The 21,781-nt window shown below is 64.0% G+C and overlaps 2 protein-coding genes across 2 annotated transcripts; both read left to right on the top strand.

Moving 5' to 3' along the window:
• The first annotated feature begins 2,267 nt into the window (after positions 1 to 2,267).
• Positions 2,268 to 9,143, top strand: TNFRSF4 (TNF receptor superfamily member 4). The gene is made up of 7 exons (XM_042996548.1): positions 2,268 to 3,424; positions 6,552 to 6,674; positions 7,118 to 7,219; positions 7,605 to 7,671; positions 8,306 to 8,502; positions 8,672 to 8,776; positions 8,862 to 9,143. The coding sequence occupies exons 1-7, from the start codon at positions 3,277 to 3,279 to the stop codon at positions 8,930 to 8,932; spliced, it is 813 nt and encodes a 270-aa protein (XP_042852482.1). The 5' UTR covers positions 2,268 to 3,276; the 3' UTR covers positions 8,933 to 9,143.
• Positions 9,144 to 13,872: 4,729 nt separating this feature from the next.
• Positions 13,873 to 16,988, top strand: TNFRSF18 (TNF receptor superfamily member 18). The gene is made up of 5 exons (XM_042996386.1): positions 13,873 to 14,026; positions 14,886 to 15,008; positions 15,980 to 16,067; positions 16,234 to 16,436; positions 16,504 to 16,988. Exons 1-5 carry the CDS (start codon positions 13,873 to 13,875, stop codon positions 16,626 to 16,628), a joined length of 693 nt encoding a protein of 230 aa, XP_042852320.1. The 3' UTR covers positions 16,629 to 16,988.
• The last annotated feature ends 4,793 nt before the right edge of the window (positions 16,989 to 21,781 follow it).

The raw sequence follows: 21,781 nt of genomic DNA, 5'->3' as shown, positions 1-21,781 counted from the left end.
CTTTCGCAGGAAGCCGAGGGTGTGGGCTACAGATTTAAAGTCAGGAGCCTGAAGCCTGGGCCTGGGTGAGACCCCCTGGGAGGGGCTGGGGCGGGGGGGGGGGGGTGGCAAGGGAACCGGAGTTCCTGGTAGAAAGGGAAGATCTGAGAACAAGCCCTTAGGGGAGGGACCGGGGTGGGGGGTGGGGAGAACTCAGGAGTCCACCGAGACTGGCCTCAGAGCCCCCAGCCCGGCTGGTTGTGGGGGCCTGGAGTCTCCCTGAGCCGGTGGTCAGGGCCTGGGGACAGGACAGCGATGTTGGCTGAGGTTCCACCAGACCTGCATTTCTCACACATGCTGTCCCAGTCCTTCCTGGGGGTCAGCTCTGCCCCGTGCTTGACTGGCGTTGGGGACGGAGGGCATTGAACTGTGAGGGTTTCGCAGTCCCTGACCCCACATGCCTCTCAGCTGCCACCTCCGGTCTCTGCTCCCCCCACCCCCTCCCTGCTGGCCATCCTCTCAGGAGCCCTGCGCTGTGGTCCGTGGCTCCTCAGCGGACAGCTCGCCCAGCCAGTGGGTCCACCCTTGCCACAGGGACCCGCTTCCGAAAAGCGTGGGAGCGGGGCCGCTGCAGAGGAACAAGGGCGCGGTGACACCTGGGCTGGTTTCTAGGCAAACAAGAGGAAAGACTTCAGAAGGGACGAGAGTGCGTGGTGGGAGGGGTCCCCATGGTGGCCAGGCCCACGTGGGTGCATCAGCAGCAAGCAGGTGTGTGACACTTGGAGGTGTGGGCTGAGCTGGTGGGGGGGGGGGTCGGCTGGGCCCACAGGATGGCGGTGGATCGAGCGGGTGACATACAGTTAGTTGTCTGTGCTGCACGGGCCGCTGTGGACCGATGCGGATACATGGGCCAGGTGTGCAGGGCCTCAGGCGGTGGAGGCCGGCGCCGCCGGAGAGGGGAGCGCTGCCCAGCAGACCCCCGGGTTGTTCCCTCAACCTCAGAGGCTCTGGTTTGTTTTTGTCAACTTAAGAAAAGGTTTTTCTCACCACCTGTGGGAGACGGCGTGCACGCACACACACACACACAAACGCACATGCACATGCACGCACACCCGGCCGTCTGGACGCCCTGATCCCCTTCCCTGTGTGGACCCCGTCTCACTTGGCAGGCGTGGCGAAGGCTGACCCTGAGTGGCCCCCTGCCCGCTGGGAGAGCTGCCTCTGCCTCCGCCCCGGCCGCTGTGGGCCGTGGCCGCCTCCCTGGCAGCCTTGCCCAGGAGGAATTTCCCACAGACGGGCCGGGGGAGCTCAGCTTCCTTACCTGTTTTTCTCGGGGAGGGGGATTTCCAGCTCCTACCCCGCTCTCGTCCCATCCCCAAGGGAGGCCCCCTGCCTGAAACTTTTTAAAGTAACTGTTGAATGGTTAATTTCATCTCACGGTTGTGATTTGAAAGGTACAAAAATGACACAGTAGAGCGTCCCCTTCCTCGAGGGGTGTAAGAGAAAATGCACACGTATGCACACGTTCGTCTGGTGTGCGCACATGCGTGTGCCTGTGTCCTTCCCCCTTGACCCACCACAGAGTTCCTGCACACGGGCCTTCCCCGCCTGCCCTGGATCCACCCAGATCTGTGTCTGAGGGCGCCACGCGCTCCGTAGGATCACACTGGGTCGTTCCAGTCTTTACTGCTGCCTTGGTGCTGTGGGGGCACCCTAAGCCCAGGGTGGGTGTGGGGCAGGGTGGGGAGAGCCTGATGTGGCCTCTAAAGTTCGTGGGGAGGCAGAGTTGGCCCCGCCGGCAGACGGCACACAGAGTCCTGCTGGCCTCTGCCCGGCCGGGGAGTCGGAGTGGGTGCTGATGGTTTGTTTTCACAGGACTCCCCACCCCCACCCCAAAGAAGTACCTGGGTGTTCACACACGTCCCGGCACGTGAGGCCGGTGACACACACATGTGCCCGCGCACGGACACAGGTTCACACGTGCTCTTGGGCACACTGCCCCCAGGATGCATCTGCAGGCGTTTGGTCCGTGGGGCCGTCCGAACACAGCACCATGCGTGGGGCAGCTTAAACGGCAGTCCTGGGGCCCCGGTCAAGTGTGGGCAGGGCTGCTCTCTCCTGAGGCCTCTCTCCTTGGTGGCAGATGCCGCCTTCTCCTTTGTCCTCGCCAGGCAAAGAGACCCTCCCTCCCTCAAGGTGGGAAGAGACTCTCCTGGGGTCTCTCCCAAAAGGACCACGGTCCTGTGGGGTCAGGGCCCGGCCCTCTGACCCCGTCTAGCCCTAACCACCCCCCTAGAGGCCCCATCTCCAAACACTGCCACGTTGGGGGTTGGCTTCAGCACGTGGGGACACAGTTCAGTCCCTGACACTTGCGGTGTTCAGACACGCTCAGCCTCACGCACACTCTCCCACACCAGCACCCCCCTGCGTCCGCACCTGCCTGCTTGCCACACTGCTCCACACCTGCACACGCTCTCCCACGTGCTCCCACGTGTGCACGCTTGCTCTGAGCTAGTTCTGGGCACTTGTGCCAGGGACCGTGCTCTGGAGGCGGGAGCACTCCTTTTCTTCCCCCTGAGCTGGTGCCCAGTCACGGGTCCAGATGGTGAAGGGCCTGTCTCCCGACCCAGTGTGCTGCCTCAGTTCACCCGTGTCCTCTGTGCACCCTTTTGCTGAGGGGGTGAAGACTGGCGTGAACGTGGCCTTTTGTGTGGTGTGTGTGGGGGGGGGGCAGGAATAGCCAGCCGCCTGTCCCCCCGGAGGGGCCGACCCTGCCCTGTACAGGGAGAGTGGGTGCCCAGAAGGAGCGGGCTTTGGAGGGGTTCTGAGACCAACCCTCCTCCAAGTGGCGTGAGTGGGCAGAGCAGGGCAGGAAGGCATCCAGGGTGCCCCGCTTCCCTGGTGAGATGGGAGCCAGAGGGGTCCCGTGTCGGGGGGCGGGGGTGGGTGTAGACCGGATGGGCCTGGCAGGGGCCAGGGGGCTGTGGGGCCGCACTTGGCCCCGGGGTCTGTCTGCATGCTGCAGGAGGGGTCTGGGCTGGTGCCCAGCTGCCAGCTGGCTGAGCCTGAGGTTAGTAGGTGTCGTTGAGGGGATGGGGACCGGGCCCCGGGGCAGAAGAGAAGCCCACATCCCAGACAGGCTGCCTTCCTGCCACCAGCCCGGGTCAGGGGTCGCCAGCCCTTCCTGGGCCTCCTTCCTCCTGGTCCCCTCCTCCTCCCTCCCTCCCCACCCCTCCCCCGCAGCCCTTATAGCCACATCCTGCAAGGAAAAACCCCAGACTCCTGCACCGGGCAGAGATGAGGGTGGCTGTGGGGGCTCAGCGGCCCAGGGCACCTCACTCAGCTGTCCAGCTCCTGGGGCTTGTGCTGGGCACCGCGGCCGCACTCCACTGTGTCGGGAACACCTACCCCAAAGACGGCAGGTGCTGTAGCGAGTGCCCACCAGGTGAGTGGTCTGGCCACAGAACTGGGGAGGGATGCCTGTGGGGGCATGGGGATGAGGTACATGGGGAGAGGGGACATGGAGACCTGGGACATGGGGACATGGGGACAAGGGACATGGGGATGGAGACACGGGGATCGGGGAGGGGGAAGGGGGGACAGGGACATGGGGACAAGGGGACAAGGGCCATAGGGATGGAGACACGGGGATCGGGGAGGGGGAAAGGGGGACAGGGACATGGGGACAAGGGGACAAGGGCCATAGGGATGGAGACACGGGGAAAGGGACACAGGGACATGGGGACAAGGGGACAAGGGCCATAGGGATGGAGACACGGGGATCGGGGAGGGGGAAAAGGGGACAGGGACATGGGGACAAGGGGACAAGGGCCATAGGGATGGAGACACGGGGAAAGGGACACAGGGACATGGGGACAAGGGGACAAGGACCATAGGGATGGAGACACGGGGATCGGGGAGGGGGAAAAGGGGACAGGGACATGGGGACAAGGGGACAAGGGCCATAGGGATGGAGACACGGGGAAAGGGACACAGGGACATGGGGACAAGGGGACAAGGACCATAGGGATGGAGACACGGGGATCGGGGAGGGGGAAAAGGGGACAGGGACATGGGGACAAGGGGACAAGGGCCATAGGGATGGAGGCATGGGGATCGGGGAGGGGGAAAGGGACACAGGGACATGGGGACAAGGGGACAAGGGCCATAGGGATGGAGACACGGGGAAAGGGACACAGGGACATGGGGACAAGGGGACAAGGGCCATAGGGATGGAGGCATGGGGATCGGGGAGGGGGAAAGGGACACAGGGACATGGGGACAAGGGGACAAGGGCCATAGGGATGGAAACACGGGGAAAGGGACACAGGGACATGGGGACAAGGGGACAAGGGCCATAGGGATGGAGACACGGGGATCGGGGAGGGGGAAAGGGGGACAGGGACATGGGGACAAGGGGACAAGGGCCATAGGGATGAAGACACAGGGAAAGGGACACAGGGACATGGGGACAAGGGCCATAGGGATGGAGGCATGGGGATCGGGGAGGGGGAAAGGGGGACAGGGACATGGGGACATGGGGACAAGGGCCATAGGGATGGAGGCATGGGGAGAGGGGGACAGGGACATGGGGACAAGGGGACAAGGACCATAGGGATGGAGGCATGGGGATCGGGGAGGGGGAAAGGGACACAGGGACATGGGGACAAGGGGACAAGGGCCATAGGGATGGAGGCATGGGGATCGGGGAGGGGGGAAGGGGGACAGGGACATGGGGACAAGGGGACAAGGGCCATAGGGATGGAGGCATGGGGATCGGGGAGGGGGGAAGGGGGACAGGGACATGGGGACAAGGGGACAAGGGCCATAGGGATGGAGGCATGGGGATCGGGGAGGGGGAAAGGGACACAGGGACATGGGGACAAGGGGACAAGGGCCATAGGGATGGAGACACGGGGAAAGGGACACAGGGACATGGGGACAAGGGGACAAGGGCCATAGGGATGGAGGCATGGGGATCGGGGAGGGGGAAAGGGACACAGGGACATGGGGACAAGGGGACAAGGGCCATAGGGATGAAGACACGGGGAAAGGGACACAGGGACATGGGGACAAGGGCCATAGGGATGGAGGCATGGGGATCGGGGAGGGGGAAAGGGGGACAGGGACATGGGGACAAGGGGACAAGGGCCATAGGGATGGAGACACAGGGAAAGGGACACAGGGACATGGGGACAAGGGGACAAGGGCCATAGGGATGGAGGCATGGGGATCGGGGAGGGGGAAAGGGACACAGGGACATGGGGACAAGGGGACAAGGGCCATAGGGATGGAGACACGGGGAAAGGGACACAGGGACATGGGGACAAGGGGACAAGGGCCATAGGGATGGAGACACGGGGAAAGGGACACAGGGACATGGGGACAAGGGGACAAGGGCCATAGGGATGGAGACACGGGGATCGGGGAGGGGGAAAGGGGGACAGGGACATGGGGACAAGGGGACAAGGGCCATAGGGATGGAGACACGGGGAAAGGGACACAGGGACATGGGGACAAGGGGACAAGGGCCATAGGGATGAAGACACAGGGAAAGGGACACAGGGACATGGGGACAAGGGCCATAGGGATGGAGGCATGGGGATCGGGGAGGGGGAAAGGGGGACAGGGACATGGGGACAAGGGGACAAGGGCCATAGGGATGGAGACACGGGGAAAGGGACACAGGGACATGAGGACAAGGGGACAAGGGCCATAGGGATGGAGGCATGGGGATCGGGGAGGGGGGAAGGGGGACAGGGACATGGGGACAAGGGGACAAGGGCCATAGGGATGGAGGCATGGGGATCGGGGAGGGGGAAAGGGACACAGGGACATGGGGACAAGGCGACAAGGGCCATAGGGATGGAGACACGGGGAAAGGGACATGGGGACAAGGGGACAAGGGCCATAGGGATGGAGGCATGGGGAGAGGGGGACAGGGACATGGGGACAAGGGGACAAGGACCATAGGGATGGAGACACGGGGATCGGGGAGGGGGAAAGGGGGACAGGGTCATGGGGACAAGGGGACAAGGGCCATAGGGATGGAGGCTTGGGGATCGGGGAGGGGGAAAGGGACACAGGGACATGGGGACAAGGGGACAAGGGCCATAGGGATGGAGACACGGGGAAAGGGACACAGGGACATGAGGACAAGGGGACAAGGGCCATAGGGATGGAGGCATGGGGATCGGGGAGGGGGAAAGGGGGACAGGGACATGGGGACAAGGGGACAAGGGCCATAGGGATGGAGGCATGGGGATCGGGGAGGGGGAAAGGGACACAGGGACATGGGGACAAGGGGACAAGGGCCATAGGGATGGAGACACGGGGAAAGGGACACAGGGACATGGGGACAAGGGGACAAGGGCCATAGGGATGGAGGCATGGGGAGAGGGAGACAGGGACATGGGGACAAGGGACATGGGGATGGGAGACATGGGGTGAGGAATGGGGAGAGGGAGATAGAAACACGGGGGCCTGGGACACAGGTGTCACGGACTAGGGGACTCGGGACAGTGGCCGGGCCAGAGGCTGGGCAGGTTGAGTCCACCCTCCTCGTCCTGCAGGTTATGGGATGGAGAGTCGCTGCAGCAGTGACCAGGACACCAAGTGCCTCCAGTGCGCGTCCGGCTTCTACAATGAGGCCGTGAACTACGAGCCTTGCAAGCCCTGCACACAGTGCAACCAGAGTGAGCGCCACCCCGGCCCTGGCCCCTGGCCCCCCACCTGCGTCCCGTCGCCCCGCCCAGTGCTCTCGTGAGGCCCCCAGCGCCACAGAAACAAACCCCAAACCACAGTGGGGCTGCCACACCACGGAGGTCCCCAAGGAGAACCTTCCTCCTCCCGGGGGGGCTGAGGCCACGCGGAGTCAGGGAGGAGCATGTGCCTGCCAGGTGGCCTTTGGGGTGACGAGACCTGGATCCCAAGGGCCACGTAGGGTCCTGGTACAGGCCTGAGGGAAGGCGGGAAGGGAGGCTGCCGTGGCCACCGGATGCCCTAGGGGCCAGAGGAATATGGCTTCCAGGGGCTGTGTGTGGGGCTGCTGGTCCGGGGACCCTCGGCTTCTGTCCTCCGGCCTCTCTGCATCCCTGCCAGCTGTGCCTGCCTCACCTGACCGCCCCCCCCCCCCCAGGAAGTGGGAGCGAGCCCAAGCAGAGATGCACACCCACGCAGGACACCGTCTGCCGCTGCAGGCCGGGCACTGAGCCCCAGGACGGTTACGATCGTGGAGTCGGTGAGCCCGGAGTGGGGGGGGCAGTGTGTGCGGTGAGCCCCGGGCGGGGTGGGGGGCAGTGCGTGTGTGAGAGGCCAGGGTCACGTGCCTGGGGGGCCTCAGGAGCTGTAAAAGAAGCATGTCTTCCATATCGCACGCTCTCACTTCCCCTGTACCCCCATCCCAGTCCTGCCACCACGTTCCTTTCCCCCAACAGACAGGTGCCCAGAAGGGGGTGGGGCGGGGCACCGGGTCCTGGCCAGTGGGTGGATGTGGGCAGGGAGGAGCTTCCGGAGGGCACGGTAGGTGAGCGCCTAGCCCTCCAGGACCAGCCCCCAGTGGCTGCAGCGTCCAGGTCCCTGAGGTGGCAGGGGATGGACTGAGACTGTCCTTGTCTTTGTTGCAGACTGTGCCCCGTGCCCACCGGGATATTTCTCCCCAGGTGATGACCAGGCTTGCAAGCCCTGGACCAAGTGAGTGTCCTGGGGGCCTGGGGATCAAGGGGCCAGGCCTGGGAGCAGGAAGCTGCCGGCTGGGGGTGGGGTGCTCCTGGCTCCTGCTGCCCTGACAAATGGCCCGGTCCCCTCATGACTCCTGCTCCTCACGGCCCATGACCCTGGCCCCACCATGGCCCCTGCCTGCCCGCTCAGCCCCGGGTCCAGCCTCCTCCACCAGCCTGGCTGCTGGGCCGGAGCGAGGAGTGTGTGAGACTCTTTCCCAGGCCCTGGGAGTTTATGAGACCGGTCAGTTGTAGCTGGGGGCTCCGTGGTGGGGGCAGGAAGAGACGAACAAGCTGGTGGTGTGAGAGGGCAAGACTGGGCTGGAGCCGGCTGGGAGGAGACTGTGGGGAGCAGAGGGAGGGGAAATGGGGAGTGAGGGTGGAGCAGGTGGCCTTGGAGACCCTGCAGGGTGTGAGGCCCCCTGGGGGGGGTGAGGGGCCCGGGCAGGTCTTTGGCGGCCCACGCAGTGATCCAGTGTGGGTCCCCAGCTGCCCCCCACATCCCCCGGTCCTGTCTCGGTGCTGGGCCCATCCCGTCGGTCTGGCAGGAGGCAGGGGAGGTGGTGGTACAGACCTATGGCCTGATCCGCACCCCCTGCCCTTCTCAGCTGCACCTTGGCGGGAAAGCGCACGCTGCGGCCGGCCAGCCAAGGCTCAGATGCCGTGTGTGAGGACAGGAGCCCCCCAGCCACCACGCCTTGGGAGACCCAGGGCCCCCCAGTCCGGCCCCCTACCACCCAGCCCACCACAGCCTGGCCTAGGACCTCACAGGAGCCCTTCACACCCCCTGCAGAGCCCCCCAGGGGTAAGGGGGCCTGGCCTTGCCCCAGCAGGGCCCTCCCCCCAGTCCAAAAAAGAAGGGGGCTGGGGGAGGATGGGGTAGAGACGCCCTCTGCCCTCGTCCGGGTCCTCCTGGGGCGGGTGGACTGCTTCCTCTGGTGGCCCCAACCTCAGCAGGCCCCGCCTCCCCACAGGTCCCCAGCTGGCCGCTGTCCTGGGCCTGGGCCTGGGCCTGCTTGCCCCGGTGGCGGCCGCACTGGCCCTGCTCCTGCACCACAGAGCCTGGCGGCTACCCCCCGGTGAGTGCGCAGTGTGTCCCCAGCCCAGACGGCTTCCCGAAGGGGTGGGGCCGTTGCCCACCTCCCCCCCTCTCCTCCTTCCCAGGTGGAAATAGCTTCCGGACCCCCATCCAAGAGGAGCATGCCGATGCCAACTCCACCCTGGCCAAGATCTGAGCGGCCAGGCCAGGGGCCCAGAGGGTCTGCTAGACATTGAGGGGCCGTGGGGCGCCCCCAAGCACGGGCCGCCACATCCCACCTTCCCACCACCCACCCTGCCACCCTGCGCCGTTTTAGGTGCTCCTGGGCTGACACCCAGGGCTCTGCTATGTATGCTGTGCATACTCCCCGCCCAGGGTGGTGCCCCTCCCCCCCCAATAAACGACACTGGCACATGTGGTCTCTGACCGGGCACTGGTGGTCTGGGGGCTGCACACGTGCGGTGGGGGGGGGGGCGGGGGCTGGGGCTGTGCCCACCTCTGGCTGGAGAGGGGGCTCAAGCCGACTGCTCAGAGACCCCAGGACCCCTGCCCTCATCCTTCTCTGGGCACGTCCCAGCACCTGTGGTGGGACGTGGAGGCCTAAATGAGCGTCCTGGGGGTGGGGTTTGGACAACCCAGCAGCTTGTGGGGGGAATTCAGGAGCTGCTCCCCCCCAGACCCTAAACCTGGGTGAGTGGGCCCGAGGCCCCCCCAGTGCTAATGGGAGCAAGTAGGAGGCCTGAGGCCCTGGTCCCCAAGGGGACTTTTGAGAGCGACCCTTCGGGTTTATGTGTTCCCTTGAAGGAGAGAGCTCTTTCTCGAGGCCTCTCAAACCCCCTGCCCTGCCAGACCTGCGAGTGGGTCCCCGCAGCAGCACTTTGGGAAACGAGAGGCTTCTGGCGGGGCGGACTGCACGGCGGCCGGCTGTCCAAATGCCCATCGACGGCACAGTCCCACTGACCTCAGCGTGCCTTCCAGGACCATGGGGCCCTCCCGCTGGGGCGCCAGGCCACAGAGCGAATGTCCTTCATGGCTGCGGGGCATCCCGCAGCCAGCAGGTGACTCCGAGCCCTGGTTTTGGCAGAGCCTCAGCTCTGGCCACCAACCCTCCTTGTTTCCTGGGCCATCTTTCTCCCCAAGGTCGCCCCAAAGGCCTGTTCAGCCTGTCTTCAAATCTCCTAGTGCTCCCGCCCTGGCCCGAACACCGCCAAGGGGAGACAGGGCCGTCCCTTGTTCATCAGCACCGAGTCCCCACAGGCGTGGGACTCAGCAGGGAACAAACCAATGTAAACCGTGCCCTCCAACAGACAGCAAATCCACACCATTGATTTGGGGATCAGGGGTCCCCAGGACAGCATGGAGGCTATGGAAAAGTGCTGTGGGGCTGGTGGAGGGGCCAGATCCTTGGGGCCCAGGGCTTCCTCTCCACACCTCCCCGCTCTTCCCCCCTTCGCACACCCAGGACGCCCTTCGCTTGCCTGGCTGCCCCAGCTCTGCCATCGGATGGGAAGGTGGACAGACTCAGCTTTTCTTTGCTGCCACACTGACCCTGAGCACACTCTCCGACCCCTCACCCCCTGCCCGTCTGCTGAAAAACCCCAGCCTCCATCTACCCCAGCCCCTGCCTGACCCCCGAGCCTGGGTGTTGAGCTGGTACCTCCCACAAGCCCCAAAGGCACACGTTCAGCACGGCGACTGGTGTGTCTCCAGCTTCCTTCTCCCACGCGGCCCCTCCTCCACGCCCCCACCTGGCTCCACATCCGGGCCCACTGTGGGTACAGGTACAGGCTTTGAGATTCCCATCTCCACACCACCACCACCCACCCCCTTCTGGTTACTGCCTGGCTCCTTAAAGGGCCCTCTGCTAACAGGAACAGGGGTCACCATGTCGGTTGGAACAGGTGATTGTGCAGAAATGTGGCGAGCTGCTCATAAAGGATTGGAAAACGCAGACGAGCAGATAAAGATCATCTCTCGCCGCACTGCCCAGTTACAGAAACTCTACTCATCCACGCAGCCTGTGGCTAGGGGTGGGGGGTGGGGGCTTCCGGAGGGGCTGGAACGAGAAAGCAGACGCAGGCACTGACATTTTGCTGATGTCACTCGTGCCTTTTGAGGGGGCTTGCTCATAAGCCACCATTCCGTGGGCATGATGTAATCTAGGCCCTTTGATTTTTGTGCTGCTGTGGCTGGTAACCACGGAAGATCCTTCTTCTCCCACTCGGGCCCCTCCAGTGGACATTTTCTGCACAGAGCTCCTCCTGCCCAGCCCACCTTCACCCCTCCCCCACAATAAACTGCTTCCAGAAGTTTCTCTGCCCTTGCTTCCGGAAGGACCAGCTGATGCATGGCACAGGCCGGCAGAGTTTGTGGGTGTTCATTGTATTTGCCTGGGCCACTTAGCGGAAACGGGGTGACCCTGCGCTGCCACAGACGGGACCCCTCAGGTCTTTGAAATGAGCAGTGGACGAAGGAACTGCCCCATTCTGTACTTGGAGCACCTTTACCTGGTGTCCGGCAATGGCCAGCGCTTGGACCCGTCTCGTCTAGGAGCTGAGCGGAGATCTCAGGGCTCCTTAGAGAGGGTGGGCCTTACTTCAGCCCGGAGCCCCTCCCTTCCCTGCAGGACCCTGTCTGACCGTCTGGGGAGGGGCTGTGCATCCTGGGACTTGAACAGTTGGGTCACAAGTTGCTAATTCCCGTCATTTCCCTCGGGCCAGGTGGCAGGTGCAGGTCTCAAAGGCCTATGTCACAGCTATCAGCACACCTACAGCCCGTGGGGCACATTCCCGATTCCCCCTCCCCAGAATTCTCAGAAGTCTTCACCGCTTCCCTGCCAAGACTCAGCCGGAGGGCTGGGAAACACGGCTGAGCTTTCCAGGGGGGCTTACAATAGGAGGCAGGGCCCCAGAACCCCTCTGTGCCACACGGGGAAGCCGAGGCTCAGAGAGACAAGGGACAGTGAGCTGGAGGCTGTGTTCTCTGTGGTTCGAGAGCTCTGTCAGGGGCTGCCCCTCCACCCACTTCCAGGAGGACCAGATTTGTCTGGAGAGGTCTGGATACGAATGGGCCCAGCAGTTAGAGCTGTGACCTGAGCAGGCCACCTCTGACCCAGAACTTCAAGTGACCGGAGGCTCAATCCATGCCCAGACCTCTCCTTGCCAGCAACCTCTCCCAAGATCCAAAGAGGTCCTTGGGTGGGGAGGTGTGAGGGGGCTTCCCTGGGGGCTCTAAGCCATGAACAAGATGTCCGCACAGCAGCAGTCCAGGGTCCAGGTGTGTGTGTGTCTGTGCGTGTGTGCATGTGTGTGCGTATGTGTGTGCATGTGTGTGTGCGCGCGCGTGTGTGTGTGTGTTGTAAGATGACACCGTGTGCATCTGGAGCCCAGTCAGACCTTCTTGGCCAAGTGAGGGGTCTTGTCTTGATCCCTAGAAAGTGTGTGTGTGTGGGTGTCCTGATCCCTGGAAAGTGGGGGGCCTCTTGGTATTGGGCTCTGTGCTAAGGACCGGTGAGCTGGTAGGTCTCTGGGGCCCGGATGCCAAGGGACTTCATCCTACACTCTCTGGTGGTTGGAGGAGATCTTTATTTTTTATTTTATTAAAAAAATTGTTTTATGTTTATTTTTGAGAGGGGGGGAGGAACAGAGAGAGAGGGAGACGCAGAATCCGAAGCAGGCTCCAGGCTCTGAGCTGTCAGCACAGAGCCCGACGCGGAGGTCGAACTCACAAACCTCTAGATCATCACCTGAGTTGAAGTCTGATGCCCAACCTACTGAGCCACCCAGGCGCCCTGAGGATGTGATCTTTAAAAGCCCACAGAGCCCTCCTGAGGAAGTTGGATCCAGGGTAGGGGACGAGGCCAGGTGTGGAGGGGGCACAGAGAGGGAGCAGTCCCTGGCCAGACCACCCTTCTGGGGGGGGGGGGGTCCCTGCACCAGTCTACCTGTGCCACCTGCATCTGGCACCCACCCTTCCTGCCTACATCTCTCCCTACAGACCTGACAGACTGCAGGTTTTGAATAGAAAACATGTTTTTAAATGTTTATTTATTTATTGGAGCGGGGAGGGTCGGAGATAGCGGGAGAGAGAGGATCCCAAGCCGGCTCCACACTGCACGGCGTGAGATCGTGACCTGAGCCGAAATAAAAGGCGGCCCTCAACCAACCGAGCCACCCAGGCACCCCTGAACAGCAAACATTTCTGACTTTCCCCCCTCCGGTCCTACCCCAGACATAGTTGGGGGTGTAGGCTGTGTTCCATGCCCCCCTCAGCACTCACACATTTGGCAGCATATTCAGTTTCTGGGTAGGAATTCCTGGGCCAAAGGGCATGAACACTTAGGAACCCCCAAGGTCACCGCTGAGCCTGAGTCTCCTGGAGGTCCCCAGCCCCGCCCTGTGAGGTTGGGTTCTCCACCTCCTTGAGATAGAGCTGGGCCCAGTTGACTTAAAAAAATTATTACTTGGGGCGTCTGGGTGGCTCAGTCGGTTAAGCATCCGACTTCGGCTCAGGTCATGATCTCACAGTCTGTGGGTTCAAGCCCCGCATCGGGCTCTGTGCTGACAGCTCAGAGCCTGGAGCCTGCTTCCGATTCTGTGTCTCCCTCTCTCTCTGTCCCTCCCCTGCTCATGCTCTGTCTCTCTCTCTCTGTCGCAAAAATAAAATAAAAAACATTAAAAAAAAAATTATTACTTAGAGCAGTTTCAGGTTCACAGAAAACTGAGGCGCAGCTGCAGAGATTCCCACGAGCCCCGGCACCCCCCATCGCCCCCCGCCCCCCCCAGGGGCCATCTCTGGCCGCCAGGGACACGGCATGGTCTCCCAGGGTGCCTGGTCTACAAAGGGTCGCTCGCTGCTGTGATCTGTGGTTTGGGCAAAGCTGTAATGACGCGCGGCCACCACTGGGGTCGCACGGAGTAGTTTGACACTCCGCCCCCTCCCATCCGCGGTGCTCCGCTCGCCCGTGGAATTCTGAGTTGCCAGGGGTCGGGGCGGTCCTGGTGGGCACCGTTTCTGTGCCCTCCCTGCATCGCGGCCGATGCCCGGGGGCCGCGGGCGGGGTCTGGGCGTGTCCGGATGGGGGCGTGGCGGGGCGCATCCCCTAAAATCCCGCAGCTCGGTGGGGCGGCGGGGGCCATGGGGGCCAGGGGCGCGCGCGTGGCCCTGTGCGGCGTGGCGCTGCTCTGCGCGCTCGGCCTGGGCGAGCGCCCCTCGGGTCCGAGCTGCGGCCCCGGCCGCCTGCTGCGAGGATCCGGGACGGACGCGCGCTGCTGTCGCCTGTGCTCCGCGGGTAAGGCGCGGGGAGCCCGTCTCGTCTCGAAAGGCGGCCGCGCCGCGCCCCCTCCCTGTGCTCAGCCTCGGCCTGGGAGGGGCGGTGGGCACCCCTTCCGGGTCCAGAGCCCTCGGTGCCAGGGGAATGGGTGAGGGGGCGTGTGGCGGAGAGGAGCTCAGCTCAGGCCAGTGGCCCAAAGGCGGAGTCCGGGGCTATGGGCGGGAGAGCCTTCCTCAAGGGGCGTCTTGGGTCCCAAGGGGGAGGAAGGCTGTCCCAGCTCCTACTGCGTGGACAGTGAGCCCCTGCCCATCGCCCTGGCCGCTTTCTGCCCAGGTCAGGATTGCAGCACTGTTCTGCCCCAGACCTACCTGTATGGGTGAGGGGCAAGTGGAAGGTGGCAGTCTGGGGACAAATATTGCAGGGAAAACACCCCCAGAATATCACCCTGGTAGATCTTGGGGGTTGAGAAGGGGAGTCCGAGGGTCCCGCATCTCAGTGTGGCAGGCAGGGACAGGCAGCCTGCCTCAAGGGCTATGGCAGCTGGGGCCCGTGCAGGATGGAAAGAGGAGGGGGCGTAGGTCCCCCAGATGACTTCCTTGTCCTGCAGGGACATGTTCTGTTCTCCTGCCAAGTCACAGTCACCCTGGGCAAGAGCAGCCTCAGGGCAGTGGGGGACACAGCCAAGTCACTCGGGTGGGGGAGCTGGGTGCCTAGGAAGGAGGTAGACAGCTGGACCCAACTGGGGTCCTGGCTCCCAGACAGGTGCCCTCTGCCCTCCGGGGCTGCCTAAGGGTTCCCCCTGCGGGGCCTGGGGGCAGTCCTGGGGAGGGAGGCGCTTGGCCCAGCTGCTAAGAGGGCTGGCCTCTCTCTCGCTCAGCTGAGGAGGTTTGTCCTGAGGGGGACTGCACATGTGTCCAGCCGGAGTTCCACTGTGGAGACCCCCAGTGTGACACCTGCAAACACCACCCCTGCCCGCCCGGCCAGGAGGCGCAGCCACGTGGTAAGTCCCAGCAACTGTGGCCGGAGCAGGTCAGGGGGTTTGAGCAGGGCCGAGCCACAGCTCACGGGAGCAGCTGTGCACAAGTGGCGTGTGGGTGTAGAAGGAACACACGTGTGTGGAGGGTACAGACGTGTCCTCTGGGCAGGCAGGCACCGGCGTCTCCGGTCCTGCAAAGCCTGGGTGGGTGGGGCCGCTCCGCTGCTCACTGGCGCAGCCCAGATATGAGCCCCAAGCACGCACGCGGCTCCGGGGAGGGGTGGGGGGTGTCCTTCCCCGTCACAGCCCGGGTTTCTTCGTCCAGAGAGAGGGTGCTCTTCAGAGAGGATGTGGGTGGGGTGGGGGTGTCCAGGGCCTGTCTGGCCCTCGGGCCCTGGCTCTGACTATGCCCCAGTCCCACACCTCCCCTGAGCATGTGCTTGGCCTGCCCCCTGTTGCCCTGCCTGGGGGTCAACCCTTTTCCTGGAGGGAGCAGCTCAGATCCTCTTGGGGCCTGGGGCGTTGTGAGTTGGGTAGGGCAGGGTCCAGGGCCAACTGGGGCGGGAGCCTCACCTCCTTTCTCTGGGACCCTCACTGGCCTCTCGCCCTCCAGGCTACTGGACCCAGCACAAGGTCCCTCCTGGGTTTTGCTTGGTCTCTGCTTCCAACCCCCTGCCCCCCACCAGCCTCCAGTGGGCGGGCCCTTCCCCTCCCCTCTGGCCAAGCACCACACAGTCTCCTCTCCCAGATTGCCCCGGGGACCTCCACTCAGCTCAGGGTCACAGCCTTGGGGTGCCCCAAGTCTGCCTCCCCAACAGATGCCTGGAATGGGGCACACGTGGGCGTTGATTTATGCCAGGTCCTAGTCTTGTAGGCCTCAGAGGCCTCTGTCCAATGGATAAGGAGTGTGTGGGTCATTCTGCTGTGGCCCCAGATGGGGCCCATCGCATCTACCCCAGCGAACCCCGGCTGTCTGTCTGTCTGTCCGTCTGCAGGGAATTTCAATTTCGGCTTTGAGTGTGTTGACTGTGCCACAGGGACCTTCTCTGGGGGCCGTGAGGGCCGCTGCAAACCCTGGTCAGAGTGAGTGCTGGTGGGACCTTCAGGTGGCTGGGAAGTCCCTGAGGGAGGGGCATCTCCGGTCCTTCCTGGTATGGTGACCCCCCCACACTCAGAGGACAGCGGCCATGCAGAGGGGCTGCTCTGGTGGCCAAGGGCTGACTGAGGGCTCTGTGTCCGTGTGTCCCAGCTGCTCCCAGTTTGGGCTTCCCACCATGTTCTCTGGGAACAAAACACACAATGCCGTATGTAGCCTGGGGCCGCTGCCCACTGAGCCGCACGACCCCCTGACCATCGTCCTCCTCACCGTGGCCGCCTGCATCCTGGTCCTGACTGCAGCCCAGCTTGGCCTGCACATCTGGCAGCTGAGGAGGCAGCGCATGTGGCCCCCAGGTCGGTTGTGCCCTCGGGAGGGAGAGGTGGGCCCTTGGCTTGCCCGTTGACCGAAGTCCCTCTGCAGAGACCCAGCTGCTGCTGGAGGCACGGCCGCCAGCCGAAGACGCCTGCAGCTGCCAGTTCCCCGAGGAGGAGCGCGGGGAGCAGCTGTCTGAGGACAAGGGCCAGCTGAGGGACCTGTGGGTGTGAGGCCTGGCTGTCCTCTGCCACAGCGGACCCAGAGCCAGACCTTCCCGGGAGGCTGCCCGGGGCTGACTCTCGGGAGCAAGAGCTCTGCACCCTGCCGTGGGACCCCAGCTCCGGGCCCGGCCCTGCTCCCCTCGATGGCGGAAGTGGGTGTGCGTGGTGACAGTGACCGGTCCCCCAGACCATGCAGAAGAGGCGGCAGCCGTGGCCAGACCCCATGGGAGATACAGACACAGCCACGTCTGCCTCCCTCCCTCCCTTGCTGGCCCTGTTGGGGTGGGGTCTCTGGGCCCCTGGCTCCCAGGACAGGAGGCCATGCCCAGTGCAGGACCTAGCTACAGGCAGTGCTCAATAAACACTTGTCCAGTGACCTGAGTGGACGTGATCGGGGATGGGGGGACAGGGAGACGAGGCCTCCCCTACCAGTACCCTCAGTCGCCTTCCAGCGTAGGCAGGGCTGGGAGTGGGGCCATTCCAGTCCCAGGCACGAGCACTTAGCAGGGGCCGTGGGACTTGGAAGGCTTCCCGGAGGAGGGGCACCATGACGGACACTTGCCCTCTGTGCCTCTTTGCTGCCCTGTCCAGAACCCCTCCCCTGGTAGTCAGCCTGGCACTTTGGGACAGCGGGGCTCTGTGTCCAGTCTCTGGGCCACTGCTGCTCCAGACGCTGGGCCGGTCACACAGCCTGCTGGCTTCTGTGGGGTGCCTGTCTCTGTCATTCCGGCCCGAGTCCAGGGCGGGGTCAGTTTCTACACCCACACCTCCTGGTTGGGAGGGCGGTCCTGGAGTGGCCCGCCTTTGGCCCCCTCCCGGTCTCCAAGCCCTGCGGCCTGCCTTTACCACCTGCTGAGATCCCTCTCCCTCCGGGGCGTGGTCCCAGGCCCCCACCCAGTGAGGTGAGCAGCCTTCTCCGGGCCTCCTGGCAGGAGCTGCCGGGCGAGGCTGATAAGGGTTCCTTGGCACAACTGTCCAGGGTGCGGCAGGCGGGCCAGTGGAGGCTGGTCTCAGCAGCAGCGCCTTCAGGTGCCAGCGCATTCGGCCACCTGCCCGTAGTCCCAGGGCTCCAGCTCCCTGACACCCCCTTCCTACCTGCATGCTGCCCAGGAGAGTGCCCTCACCCCCACTCAGACTCGATGGGCAGTGGGCCGGGTGCACCCAGCTCACGGCGAGAAGGTGGTGGAGAGATCCGCACGGATCGCGCCCGGGGGCATCACCCCCACCCCGCTGCACCCCAGCATGGCGAAGCCCACTCCTCCCCGTGGAAGGAGGGGCGTGGACAAGTCCTTCGTGATTTACTCACATGGGAAACACTCATGCTCTCCGTGCCTGCTGGCTCCCAGACCCCGGGCACTCCCCCGGAGCCCCAGTCCAGGTGAGGATCCAGGTGAATTAGCTAATAAGTGAGAGAATGCAGGGGCACTGGCCAGATGTCAGGGGACAGCGGGAGATACGGTGCTGGCCAAGTCGGCTGTGTCCCAGGAGGCCCTCTACAGACTTCTCTGGGACCTGCTGGCCACCCCCACCCTCACCCCCCTCCGGTTCTGTCTCCAAGCCAGGCCTCCTGCCCTGCCAAACTCTCACCCACCCTGCTTCGGGAAGCTAGCTCTCCTCTGGGCTTGCTCTTGTCACTTGGGTCACCTGACTGCCCCGTCCCCACAGGTGGGGTACATGGGGTGCTCACGGCTGTCCTAGACCCTCCCGAGGTGCTGGTTCAGGCTGCCCTGGGGCAAAGGGTTCCCCAGCCCCGGCTCAGCTGTTCCCTCCCGTGAGGGTGGTGGGGGGGGGGGGGACTCAGGTCGTCTGCAGTCATGGACCTTCCTGACTGACAGGTTCTGAGGGGCCTCTCTGGTCGCTGACTCAGCATGGAAACTCCGCGTGGGGGCCCCCCCACTGTGTGAGGCAACAGCGCCCCAACGTCAGCATGGGGGCGGCACAGAGCAGGGTGGGAGATTCCGAGGCCCAGGCGGAGTATGGGGAGGGTGCTGGATTCAAGCAGCAGCACAAGAGGGTGGGAGCGTGAGGCCTGGCCTGGGGGCTGGGCAGGAGGGGTCTGGCCCCGAAGATCTTAGGGCTTTGGGGGGGCCCAGAGGAACGCTTGTGGGTGCTGGATTTGCCCCCTTATCTCCACCTCTCCCCCACTGCCCCTCGCACAGATACCCCCTGTCTCTCACCCCAGGTCCATCTGTCCGCTCCTGCCCCCCTCCCTCCTTAGAGCCCCCAGAACCCCATGACCAATCAGCAAGCCTCGCTTGGCCCTGAGACACCCCAGCTCAGAAGACAGAGCAGGAAGTGGGCATACGGAAGGGCTCCGTCTCTGCGGCTTACAGGACAACTCTTTGGTGAAAGGTTCCGTGCAGGGCCTTGGGGGCACAGGGGCTGGACGGGCAGGCAGAGACCCCGGGGCATAGGTGTGCAGCAGCCACCATCGGGGGGCTTAGGTAGGAGAGGACTGGGCAAATCCAAGTTCTAGGGATGGAACTGTGGATGGGCAGTGGGGGAGGGGAAGTGCCCAGGGCAGCGTGGGGAAAGGGGTGGGGGGCTGCTGCTGAGCTAAGGGGCTGGTGACAGGCTCCTGTCCCCCTCCCACTCAGCCCAGCTTCCTGGGATGGGGACAGGAATGCGCCCACCAGCAGAGCCTGTCAGATCGCCTGATCTTCTGGGCCACCAAGCCCTGAGAGAAACCCCACTATGAGGCTCTGCTCCAGGCCCCTCTCTGCTTCCCCTGGAAACCCCCACCCACAGGAGCAGCTCTCCAGCTGTTCCGGAAAACCGCAGCTCCTCCCCCTGGGGTAGCAGTCCACATTGTCTCTCCAACCTCAGATAAGGGCCTGCAGGCCGCCCTTGGTTCCCAGAAGTGCTTCCGGCCACAGCAGCTCCCTACCTGGTCCCCTCCCCTCCCCTTGCTGGAAAAGGCCCCTGCCTCGCCCTTTACTAAGATCTGGACTCAGCTAGACAGAGGGGTGGGGGCACATCTGAGATGGAACTGGACACTGGCCCCTCTCAGCCTCGGCCCTCGGGCAGCTGCAGGGAGCTATCCAGAGGCAGGGGGTCCCTGGCTGCCCCCAGTTGCTGGGATGTGCACCTGTTGAGAAGATAAGGTCCCCGGTGCCAGGTACGCCCACTCAGGAGCTTTGACCAGGACCTGGGGCCATCGCTTTCCCTCCCCCCTCCCCCAGCCGTGGTTTCCTGAGCATTTGGGAGCAAGCCATGCTGCCTCCAGTGGGGTTGAGTTCGAGGTCAGAAAAGGACTGGGTCCTGGAGGGGCTACCCCTGTGGCCCTGTGGCCGAAGTGGAGAGATGGCCACTTCCACACTCATGCGTCATGTTTCCAGGAAGCTTTGGGAACAGAGGTGCTGATTCAGGCCAGGGCTGCTCCAGACCCTTTTCCCAGACGCACATTCCACGGAGACAGGCTTGGGGGGTATATGCGGGCACGGGGGATGGGCTTGGGGGGCGTACGGGGGGGGGGCTGAGTCTTTGGGGCTCCATGGGATCTTTGGCTGAAATAGACACACGGCTGACGGAAGGTGCTCAGCCGGTGGAGGATGCAGGGGTGGTGGGGGTTCCACACCCACCGGCCGGGCCCCAGGACTCATCCCTGGAGGCGCAGAGAGGGAGACGCAGGGAGTGAGTGTGGGGGAAGGTGGAGGCATAGGGGACGGCAGGGTGGGGGAGAGATAGACACTCAGCTTTTAGGAGCCCATATTCACCCTGAATTACAGACTCCAGCCATGGTGGGGCAGCCCTGCCCCAGGCACTGGGTACGCTGTCCCTTCCATGCTGCTGCGGCCAGCCCCTCAAGCCTCTGCAGGGGTCTGGGCCCCTCTAGTGCCTGCTGCCCATCACGTGCTTTGAATATTCGGATGCACCTGGGACCTCCAGATACTCAGGCCTCCCTCTCCCTGGCGGCCCATATAGTTCGGGCTGGCAAGGGCACTTCGGGGCCCAACGTGAGCTGGCTGGGGCCAGGGGAAGGTCCAGATGGGGGGCGGAGCACGGCCGTCACTCCTGGGGGATGAACAAATAGCAGTGGTTCTTGAGAAAGTCTCTTTATTGACATTTGGGCTCTTGTGGGGGTGCCAGGGACCCCAGAGCAGCAGGGGTCGGGCCTTTGGGGAAGCCCGAGGAGGGGGCTCGGTCCACACAGGGCAGGCCATTCTGCCAATGTGCACTTCCCTTCACTTTGCCCCCACTCAGGGCCAGGGAAGCAAGCATGTCACGGAGGCCTCAGGTCACTCTGAATGCCATGCTGGCAAGCGAGGCAGCCCCAGTGTGGCGGCTGAGGAGCGTGGGAATGCTCTGGGATAGCACTGTCGGGCCACACGGAGAACCACGGCACGATGTGGGGGGCAGAGGACCTGTGAGCTTGCAGGGCAGATGCCATTCATGCAAGGAAGGGGTGGGAGAGGCCTGTGAGCTGGGACATGAGGTACAGAGGCCCCGGGGGGTATCAGGAAGGGACTCTGCAGTGACATGGCTGTGCCGTGTAGTGGCCTGGAGGCTAGCAGGGGACATGGCCCTGACCCCAAAGACCTGGGTGTACTCAGCGCACCCAGGAGGCCACTGCACTCCCACCCCCACACAGAGGCAGGTTTTCTTGCCTCCCGGCCTTGGGGCCACAGCAGGCAGTAGGCTGAGCTTGGCCCCTCACAGCGTGACCATCAGACAAGCTGGGAGGGGGAGTTAGGGTTCCTGGACCCCAGGCACATGGGGACAAGTGTGTGCTTCTTGACTTTTGTCTGGGGACCCTGTAATCCAGGGCACAGCAGCAAGATGAGGGGGTGCGGCAGGGTGCATTGGGAGAGCAGGGGTGCGGTGGGTGGGCTGTGACTGGCCAGACCGGGCTGGCTTTTGTCAGCTCCCTGGCCTGAGACACAGCGGTGCACAGCGCCCTCTAGTGGTTCTGCAGCTTCCCTTCCCTGGGAATGGACGCGCCCTCCTCGGGAGGGAGCGGAGGCTGGCCCGCAGACCCCGGTTGACCCCAGGTCCCACCAGCACGCCAATGCAGAGGCGAGAATGGGTTCCAGCAGTCCCTGACCCCGCGGGTCAGGAGGAGGGCCTTTGGGACTTGGTGGTAACCATGGAGAGGTGAGGGCAGGGTGCGTGAGAGGGAGCAGCGAGGAGGTGTGCAAGCCGGGGTGGGGCTGCCCCGACCC

The sequence above is a fragment of the Panthera tigris genome, chromosome C1 (assembly GCF_018350195.1).
Source record: "Panthera tigris isolate Pti1 chromosome C1, P.tigris_Pti1_mat1.1, whole genome shotgun sequence".
Classification (NCBI taxonomy): Eukaryota; Metazoa; Chordata; class Mammalia; order Carnivora; family Felidae; genus Panthera; species Panthera tigris.
The sequence above is the reverse complement of the archived record's forward strand: the minus strand, read 5'-3'. Positions and strand labels throughout refer to the sequence as shown.

Excerpts from the sequence above, each read along its gene's own strand:
- TNFRSF18 (XM_042996386.1), top strand. The coding sequence starts at position 13,873 with ATGGGGGCCAGGGGCGCGCGCGTGGCCCTGTGCGGCGTGGCGCTGCTC. Across the intron at positions 15,009-15,979 it reads CCAGGAGGCGCAGCCACGTG|GGAATTTCAATTTCGGCTTT; the intron begins GTAAGTCCCAGC and ends GTCCGTCTGCAG. Across the intron at positions 16,437-16,503 it reads GCAGCGCATGTGGCCCCCAG|AGACCCAGCTGCTGCTGGAG; the intron begins GTCGGTTGTGCC and ends GTCCCTCTGCAG.
- TNFRSF4 (XM_042996548.1), top strand. The coding sequence starts at position 3,277 with ATGAGGGTGGCTGTGGGGGCTCAGCGGCCCAGGGCACCTCACTCAGCT. Across the intron at positions 7,672-8,305 it reads GCTTGCAAGCCCTGGACCAA|CTGCACCTTGGCGGGAAAGC; the intron begins GTGAGTGTCCTG and ends TGCCCTTCTCAG. Across the intron at positions 8,777-8,861 it reads AGCCTGGCGGCTACCCCCCG|GTGGAAATAGCTTCCGGACC; the intron begins GTGAGTGCGCAG and ends CCTCCTTCCCAG.